Source organism: Mesitornis unicolor, unplaced genomic scaffold, assembly GCF_000695765.1.
Source record: "Mesitornis unicolor isolate BGI_N332 unplaced genomic scaffold, ASM69576v1 scaffold15955, whole genome shotgun sequence".
Classification (NCBI taxonomy): domain Eukaryota; kingdom Metazoa; phylum Chordata; class Aves; order Mesitornithiformes; family Mesitornithidae; genus Mesitornis; species Mesitornis unicolor.
Window position 1 is genome coordinate 1 of NW_010187622.1, and position 9,782 is coordinate 9,782.

General features: G+C 40.7%; 1 protein-coding gene across 1 annotated transcript in view; it reads right to left on the reverse strand.

Annotated features, from left to right (window-relative positions):
- Window positions 1-2,519: 2,519 nt before the first annotated feature.
- ASMTL (acetylserotonin O-methyltransferase-like) overlaps window positions 2,520-9,782 on the reverse strand; it is a gene marked incomplete at its 5' end in the record, with an annotated part of 23,716 nt that continues 16,453 nt past the window's right edge. The window contains 3 exons of the mRNA XM_010185517.1: window positions 2,520-2,734; window positions 8,432-8,554; window positions 9,118-9,261. Of these exons, the coding sequence (XP_010183819.1) occupies window positions 2,520-2,734; window positions 8,432-8,554; window positions 9,118-9,261 (482 nt within the window). The remainder of the gene's footprint in view (window positions 2,735-8,431; window positions 8,555-9,117; window positions 9,262-9,782) is intronic.

Consider the following 9,782-nt stretch of genomic DNA (forward strand, 5'->3'; position numbering starts at 1 on the left):
GGTAGCGCGCGGTTCTCCCCGCCCCTTGCTGCCCCCACCGCACGCCTCCGCCCCTGCAGCGCCAGTGGCGCAGCGCCGCGTCGCGCAGGGCCGCCCAGGCCCTACCGGGTCCCTTCGCCCGCCGCCGCCACCTGTGAAGGGCGAGAGGCCTGGCTTCCGCCCGAGAACGGTCACCGGCACTGCAGCGGGGCCCGGGCCGCAGCACAGTGCGCCAATCACTGTTACTCGCATGGGTATTTTTCCCCCACAGCCGCTTTCTGAAGCGTTTTCTGCAGTGGCTTAGTGCCATTCCCGGCAGAGCACGCAGGAACCAGTACAAATTAACGGTCACGTCTTGCAGAAGCGGTGTGCCTTGCACGGCACCGGATTTGGGGTACAGGTTTGTGAGCCTGGGTGGCCAATGAGTGGGACAACCACGAGAACTGGAGGCTCATGTGGCAGTAACTGGTGGAAACTGGTGCAGGACAGAGGCACTGCTTTCTGTGTGGGGTCTGGGGTGGCAGCAGCCTTCGTTGGGTGGAAGGGAGTAGATTTGGGGCACTGGGTGCCAGTGGGTTTTGCTCTGTGCTCACCACCTTCAGGGTGATGCTGAGAGAAGGCATCTTGTTTCCAGGTTCTGTTCCCACCTTTTCCTCCTCACCATTGAGGAGGATCACATTGCCAGGCTTTACCACCAGTTGTTCAACTGATCCAAAACAATGAAACGCCAAAGAACATAACCGCAGTTTCCTAGAGGGATGATGGGGAAGTGTATAAGCTGCTTGTTTGCTGTTCAAAGTCAGATGCTGTGGAAAGCCCTTCTGCAGGTTGCCCCAGGAGGCACTCACAGCAGGGCCTCTCCTCCTACAGACGCAGGCTGTGTCTCAATCATTAATTTCTGCTAATCTTATTGTATGCCAAAAGTGAAATTTTACACCTGATGGCCATACTTCTGCCTGAAATTATACCTGTTCTTTCTAAAAGTAAGTCTTGAAACCGTTCTAGCTGGAAGGCATTAGTTAACACACACCTTTTGTTACTGCCTTCACTTTTAATGGATGTTTCCTACAAAGGTAAATAAAGCCAAACGTTTTTTTAAGTAGATGACTGGCGAACCACAATGTTGTGGTAGCTGAAGTGTCTGAAATCACTGCTTACACATGTCTGTACTTTGCAGAATTTCAAAATGAGAGTATCCGTCCCAGAGGGTGTGTTGTGAGAACTGGATGTGCCAGGCATGGCTGACCTCTCTGCAGTAGTATGACAGACCATTTTATATGTCACTATACCTTCTTTATTTTCACATCAAAAGATACAAAGTAAATTGTGTGCTATTTTATACTCTGAATCATAATACAGATACAGTGAAGTGACTCCTGTGCCCACACAGGGTTAGGCACATACAGCGTGACAGCGCCCTATTTTGGATGTAATTAATGAAAGGCTGTGGCATCTATTCTCAGGCAGGCACTCATGGCTTATTGTGGTATTTTTCATCTAAAAAACCTCACAACTGAATGTTAATACTTTCTCACAGCACAACACAATGTGTGCAAGGCTGGGATTTTTTTACCTGTAAAGTTTTCTATTGATTTAAAAAGAACTTCATACTCAAGGACTCTGAAGTGGTGTCAGTTTGAAAAATGAAGGTAAAACATACCTAACGTTTGTGATATGAAACTGTTCAGTCAATAGTTGTCCTGCCCACCTTGGGAGCTCAGATGCATCTGCGTGGGGGAAATCCTTTTCTCTTTAGCACCATAGTTTTCCTTGTTTCTGCACTTTTAATTTTCTCTTCTTTATCTAATCTCATATTCTGCTATCTGTTTTCATAAGAGCTCAGAAATTAAGTAGGGCTAAAAAGGAGGAGGAGGAGGATGTTCTTGAAATAAATGTGGTGCCCCCACATTTCATCTCCAGTTATAATCACAGAAGAAACTTGTGCTTTTATACAACTGCCTGTTTTATACAACAAGCCTTGCAGAAGACAGAGGAGTCTGTCTTGATTCTCCTGAGAAGCTGCTGCTCCAGTTCTTCTGTTTCCAAGCTCAACTAAGCCATTGCAGTAGCAGTTTCCAGACTTCATGAGGCAATGTTTCTTTATTTACAGTAGAAAGTGTAACATAAAGTAATATTAAAATGGATGGTGATGGAGTATTGAAATACCTGCTTTAACCTCCTCAAACGGGCAAATCAATATGTGCTTGTCTGAAAATGGGACTGTTCTAATTGCACCAAGTATGAAGAAACTGATTTCTCAGTGAGGTGAATTCTGCCATAGGGCTGCTGACACCATGTGTGGCTGGAGACTTGGTTCTGGGGGTACTACAGGTGGTGTGCCGCAACAGTATCACTGCCATTTTACTCAAGTTGAAAATAAATGCAATCGGACTCTACTCCTTTTTAAAAGTAACTTCAGAAAGCTGACATAACATTCCTTGTTTATGATATTGATGTGAAACTGAGAATGTATTTATGTAATTAAAAAACTTCAAAATGAGTATAGACATCCAGATTTTACTACTAAATCATTTTTTTTTCTAGGTCTTAACGCAGAGAATGACATCTAACAAATTTCCTGTCAATCTGATTTCGACATTTCCAAGTCCGTGATGTTCCAGTAAGCCTCGATATTCAGAGCCACTTCTCTCCTTTCCCTCTGTCTGGACAAGCATGTTCAAAGACTGCAGCAGAGCTGTGCTCCTGATCATCTTCTCATCATCCAGTACCATTTCAGCCAGCAAGATCCCACAGCCTAATTTAAAAACAAATGCATGCAACAGTACTAATCCATTATAAGGCAAGAGAATTTCTGCTACCACATATAAAGGTGCAAACTACAAGATACAGGATTATTTCATTCATTATGTATGGATTTGCTTTGCTATTAAATGACTAATCCACAATTAAATGTATAATCTATTCCCATCACAAAACCCAGGAAATTCCCTTCCACACTGGAGGGATCAAACACTCACATGCCAAGTCACATCTCTGTTTTCAGGGCAAGAGGGGATGACTTCTGTACAGTTGGCATGAGAGTTGTGCAAAACAGACAGGAAGAGTAGTTCTATCTCTCTGGGATATATTGCTGCTTCACATTTGTATTGAAATGGTGCCAAGCAGACAAAACAGTGAATGGCGAGTGTTACAGAAGCAGAGAAGTCAGTGTTGTACATTATTTCTGTAGGAACTGAAGTCTTTGCAGTGGCACTACCTAGGGATGCGAGCAGAACTTAAATGATCCTGTTTACACACAGCTTCTTCCTTCATTTTCAGAACCGTCAGGGGAAAGGGAAGACAAGAGTGGGCTACTAACAAAACCCGCATTGATTCACTCATTGCCTTTCGGCCTTGCATTTTATGTGGTGGTTTCTCTTGGCGCAGCAAGGTTAGGAGGCCACCAACTCAGATCAAAACAGCAGCATTTTACAGTGATTTTAGTACTAGTAAGTGCTGCATAGCATTCATGTCTTTCTGACCCGTAAGACAATCCTCAGAGCCATTCCTACCTGTACATTTCAGACATTTAACAATTGATAAAAAGTAAATTAAATGTAACACTGCTGTTTCTTAGAGAAGAGACTCAGATCTGTGGATAAAATTGCTGGCTGAGACCTTGGTGTTAACTATCAGGAGTCATCAAAGTCCTCCTGACAGTTTATTAATAAATTCCCTGTTTCTCCCTTGTATCATCAGCTACCTTACTAAATGCAAGTTCAAGCCGCCTACCCGGTAATCAACCAATGATCCAGGTTTGCTTCACAAACGATTAGCCAAGCATGTCTACGGCCAGCCTGAACCGGCATTCCCTTTCCAGTGGGATTCTTCTGCCCTAATTCAGTCATCCATAGATTAAATAGCTGTATTTCAGCTAGCCTGCTTCAACATGCTCTATCCACTATGAAACGTATAATCTCTTTTCTTAGGAAAACCAGGACATTTCACAGATAGGTGAGACGAATCCTCTTCTGAAAGTGTCTTTTTTTTCCTGATTGGAGAGCTCAAGGTGACTAGATGATGTGAATGTCTAGTATTTAGGTATCTAGAGTTAGGGTGATGAAGCCCATTTATGATGATTCAGTGGTTTCTATTCCCTCCCCCGCTTCCTGTATGATTCTCCTTTGCCTTCACAGAGAGATCTGGGAATCACTGTGCCTGGTTACACAGCAAATGTTGCTAGGTAGAGTAGTGCAGGCCTATAGTTTCTAAGTCACCATTATATTACAGCTTTGGAAGATGGTGTTCAAATTTTGTACACTCTGAAAGGAGGACACAAATAGAATTATCATTATCATTTGCCACAGAAAGTTATCTAGAAAAATACACCCAGAAAGCACAAGTGATGTGAGAAGAACACCTTTGAAAGAGAGTAAATTCAGTTAGTACAGTGACAAAGAAAATAAATATCTCTACAGTTAATGAAGATTTACTAATGTAATCGAAATTTCTTCAGAAGAAGGACTGAAATAGAGCTAATTTTCAACCTTTTCAGCAAGCATAGTTTGATGAAGAAATTTTGGCTGTGGTTTTATAGGAGATAAAAATTAATGGTCGTAAGAGTCTTTTCTGAATTAGAAAGTAATTTAATCCAGATTGTCATGTTTAGGAAAGATAATTTCCAGTCAAAGATGGGGGTGGGGGGGGGGGGGTAAAGTGCCAGCCCTCCAAAACCTTTTTTCTAGAAACAAAACAAAAACAAACCTCATATTAAATACTTCCACTATCCAGGAGTCAGCTAACACATCCAAAACTGAACTGAGAGCTAACACAAAGGCCATTAAATAGCTCGTCCTAAGCTTTTGTGCTGGGTGGCTTAGATGGCATACTACCCTTTGCTTCTGTCCCATTACTTTTCTAGGCACAAGTAGTGGTTAATAGCTGTGACAAGGTCAAAAATTGATAGAAAAATGATGGAGCTAAGACAGTCAACCAAGTTGTGTCTTTCTTACAAACTTCCCTTTCTGTCTTCCTCAAGGATTCTTACCCCTGCATTCAGTGAGCAAGTGCTTAAGTTCTTGTTTCTATTATTTATCTATCATCTTGTTAACCCCCTCGATTCTCCACCTCAAAAAAATGTTTTCTGTGTATCACATTTCATCTAAACTGTTAAGGCAGAACAGGGGTAAAAGACAGCATCCTCAAGACAGCATGGCTGAATGTCACTTCCCAAGGAGCAACAGAAAACCTACAGGCTTTATTTCATTTGGATTTTAAAACTTAGCCTCCTCATTCTTCATGTCTTATTTAGTGAACAGGCCCAAATTTTCCTCTGTTATGCCTACTGCTTAGGACATCTATTCAGTGTAACACCATCAAATCTACCCCTTCTACTAGTCAGCAAGACTGAAAAACTTGATTTGGACATTAATGAAAGATGATGAGTTTGTCATTTCTCAGGTGACTGGGATAAAGCAAATGATTATAGAACAGCTTAGGCTGAAATGGACCACAGGAGATCTCTAGCCCAAGCTCCCGCTCAAAGCAGGACAGCTCTAGAGTCAGCTCAGCTTGTTCAGGGCTTTGTTCTCACATCTTGAAACATTCAAGGACATGGATTCCACACCCTCTCTGGGCAGCCTGCTCCAATGCCTAATTATCCCATGAGTGCAACACTGCGGTGCATTACCACAGACACCATACCCAAGGGACTAATGCTTAGTGTGTATAGAGTGCTGTGCTTAAATCACAAGAGTACACTGAGGTTGTACAAGCACATTCTATTCACATTTTACAGTCAGGTACATAGTACTTAGAGGCACAGTTTTAAAGTCTGTGACTGTTATAGGCATGCTCACTTCAAGATTGAAAATTTCTGACTCAAAGTTTATAGCAGCTTAAAGAACAGCATTAATGAACTTTATGAACAACTATGAGATAAGAAAAAGCAGACTGCTGGTACAAGTGTCTCCCAAAATACAAACCTGTTAAGCATAATAGCAAGCTTCATGTCATATGGAAAAGAAACTTATTTTAAATTGATTCACTTGTTGAGTATTTTGCCTTCTCTCTTTAAATGTCTGTGCAGATGGGATCAGTCAAAATTCCATTCATAAAAATGTTCTGCTAAGAATTAAAAACCCCAGTGTGGTACAAGTCTGACATCTCCCCGATTCTGTACAGCTGAAATGTGCTGCAGGGAAGCATGTTTCTCATGATGAATTGAATCACTCTGACAATTTTGTTTTACTCAGTGCTCAAAGAGCAAAGTAACTTCTGATGAAGTAGTGTAAGACAGAGTCTACAGGCAACTCTTGACCTTGCTCATCAACTCTTTCATTTGCTGAGGTTGATGATTCAGCATAGTCACAGCCTCTTTCACACTGCCTTATTGGGAATATTGCTGTAGAAGTGTGACAGGCAAGAAACTCACAACTGAAAGAAAAAACCCAGTTTGAAAGTGCAACTTTAATCTCCAGGAAGGCTTCCACTACAAAGTACACTTTGAATAGAAAAAATAAATATCAACAAAGTGACAAATTACTTGAAGAGATAGGATACAGTACGTACCTCTCCAATTAAAGACTGGAACATGAAGAAACTTATCTAACTTTCATACGATGATTTACACATAAATTGTAAAACTCATCTCAAGTAATGAGACAGAAAACATATATGGCCATTTAACCATATTCAGAAAAATCCCAAACTGATAGGAGCAGCTCTCAACTGCAGCCTGTGTGGGTACATACTGTAGCTGGAGGTCAGAGGCTGCTCAAGTTTCTCTGTGACATTATAGCTGCTGTAGGAACATATCTGAGCTTTGTCCTATTTCTTTTCCCACTCTGGAAGAAGTGCTTAAAAAAGGGTATCCTAGAAGACTAGCATCCCGAAATTCATACAGGTGGTACAGTACTCATTTTTATTTTTTTAATTTCTCATAAAAATGAGCAGTAACCAGTGAATACACCAGAGGGAGAGAATTCTCTTTAATTTTAAAGTCCAAGAAAAGTAAGGTTTTAATGTGGTTCATAAAAGCTAGTAGTTTTAAACTTGCCACGCTATACAGCTATGTCAAGTCTAAGCTTAATACAGTCCACAAACAAGCCCAAGGAACTGGACATGATCTTTCAGTCTGACCCAGACACTTAAAATGCATAGAACTCACTCCTGCAGAAGCTGCAGTGACTTTTATTCAAGGTCTGTAACAACTATGCTTCATCTGAAGGCTCAAAGTGATCCTAAACTGACAATGTGCTAGCTGATGATGGGTACATTGCCCAAGGTCTGTAAAAACTCAGTATTCCAGTTTGCTTCTGGGCATATTATGGTGACAGATTCTTGAAGCACAAAACAGCATCCAATAAGTTTCCTGTAATCTTAATTTGCACATTTGTGAATCCGTATTTCTCCAGTAGCTGTTTATATTCTGACCCACTTCTCTGCTTGCCTTCAGTCATACTGAGAGACTGTAGTACAGCTCTAGGAGGGTGCGTCTTCTGTTCGTCAAGCATAATTTCTGCCACTAGCAAGGCACTTCCTGCATTTCCAAAACAACCAAAAGTGGTTCAGTAAAGCATTTCTAGTTTCAAGTTTTTAATGTTTTGTTCAGAGACAGTTACTGAGGTCCCTCAGACTAGTGTATTAATAGTCTTCAGTACAAATCAGTGATGGAAATAACCATAAATTGTTAAAAGGAAGGGAGAGTTTAAAACACTGTCTCCACTTCAGTGAAGTGCTGATCACTTCCTGACAGTATTATACTGTTAAACGCTGTCTTGTTTCCATTTGAAACAAGCAACTCTTGTAAGCACACCCCAGTCTTCGCATAAGAAGATTAAGACAATCACCCACAATTTTCTTCAACAGTTTATAAGCAGGATTATGCTTTATGGCCTAGATCTAATTTTGAATACTCCCCTATGAAACAAACTTCATAGCAAGTTAATCCTGTTGGATTAAAGACTCAGTTGATTTTAGCAGTCAGGCTTGTCTTCTTTTTCTCTTCCCCTTTAATCTTTTATACTGTCTAAGTATAGAAGAAAGCAGAAGAGGCTACATATTTCTCAAGAAAACTGTGCATAAAGTAGTGCTGAACTCTGGTTTATCATATTCTGGGCACTACTGAGACAGCAAAACAAACATCTGCTTCTCGATTAACCTGAAGGAAGTTTAGTTAGACTACTTGTATGTATAGAAATAAGCACATGCTTTGGTATTTAATTACACAGGGCTTTGTAAGAAAGACTGAGCATGGCAGAAATAGGGGAGATGGCATGGTTGAATGTAAGGTCTACAACTCCAGTAGGGATTTATTTTATATATTTTTATTAGCAGCTTTGTTTCCTTTTTCTCTCAGTAGGGGTTATCATAATTTAAGCATAGACATTCAAAGCAAAGGCTACTAGCATTGGATAGAAAACATGCTTTTAAAAATATGAGCTTCTTATGATTATGCATTATGTTTATGCATTAACATGCACCTTTAAGCTCACAAGATGAAAAAACTTACCTGGTTTGCAAACAGCTGATATCTTGCTTAATAGCATATGTATTTTTTCATCAGGCCAGTCATGAAGGACACGTGAAAGGATGTAAAGATCTGCTTCTGGAAGATCATCCTTAAAGAAGTCACCTGTTGGAAAGCAGAGTTAGCACATGCCTACAAGAAACCACAGAGTACATTCCTAAAAAATAACACTAAAATATTGAAAGAACTAGGAGCTTCAAAAGAAAGAAACAAGAATGAACAAGTATGAAATATGCATTGATTTGCAGATAAAAAAAAGTGTTGTTAAAGAGAAGAGCAGATGACAGGTAAGAATTCTGTAACATATAAAATTGAGAGAAAGCCTGAAGCAAGGAAGGAGACATTTACATCCTTTGTAGACACCATGTCGATCTTGCCTAAATAAGAAAAGCCTGAGAAAAGGACATGGAGCCTTTACTCCCAGTAGCACCCAAAAATTACTAATTCATACTTACTTATCCCCGTTCTCCAATCATAGCCACTTTGCTTTAATCCTCACAGGCTTGAGAAGTACAATGTCCCCATTTAGCATGGGTGATCCTATACTGCCTTGCACTAAGACACGTTTGGGGTTGGAGCACAATGGCACACCATTTCTTGCAGCAAAAGAACCTGCCCTGTGCTTCACGATAAAAGAAATAAGACAAAAGATCATGTGTTACATTTACCTGATACAAATGTCACTGAAGCTGAGTGTTGTCCCAGAGGCTGAAAGTATGAGGCATTTGCAATGACTTCCGGAAGGTCAAATACTGTGACCTTGAGATTTGGGTATATTTGTACTAATTCATGAGCCAGAGCTCCAGTGCAACCTGTTGAAAGTTTTAAAAAAATTCAAATCAAGTATTTTCTCCCAGCATTCGCAGACATTTTTAAAGATGAGGCTGTATTTAGCATTAAGATAGAGGCCTCAAATCAGAATTAGAAGTAGACAGTCAGTTTCACAATTAACACAGGCAACAGCACTTCCTGGTGGACACAGCAATGCTTTAAAGCTTGGGGAATGCAGGCATTACTCCTTTGTGTCAGAGAATTGCTAACATGACCTTTGATACCAGTACTTCAGTATTTTGTGGGGCAGAAGAACATTAAGGGCAAGGACTTGTAATTTGTGGATGAAGAACACCAGAACTATTTACCATTCACAAAGCACTGATATCTGAAGTTTGACAAATACTCTCCAACATGGTGAAGGATAAGGATGGTAAAGTCTTGGAGTCTCTGCACAAATGGCAAAGGTCGCACCAGTACTGTGTTAATTTCTCTGACATGCTGTTCACCTCCCCAGGCACTAAGGAAAGTGTTCTTGCTTCAGTGGATCTTTGCCTACGCA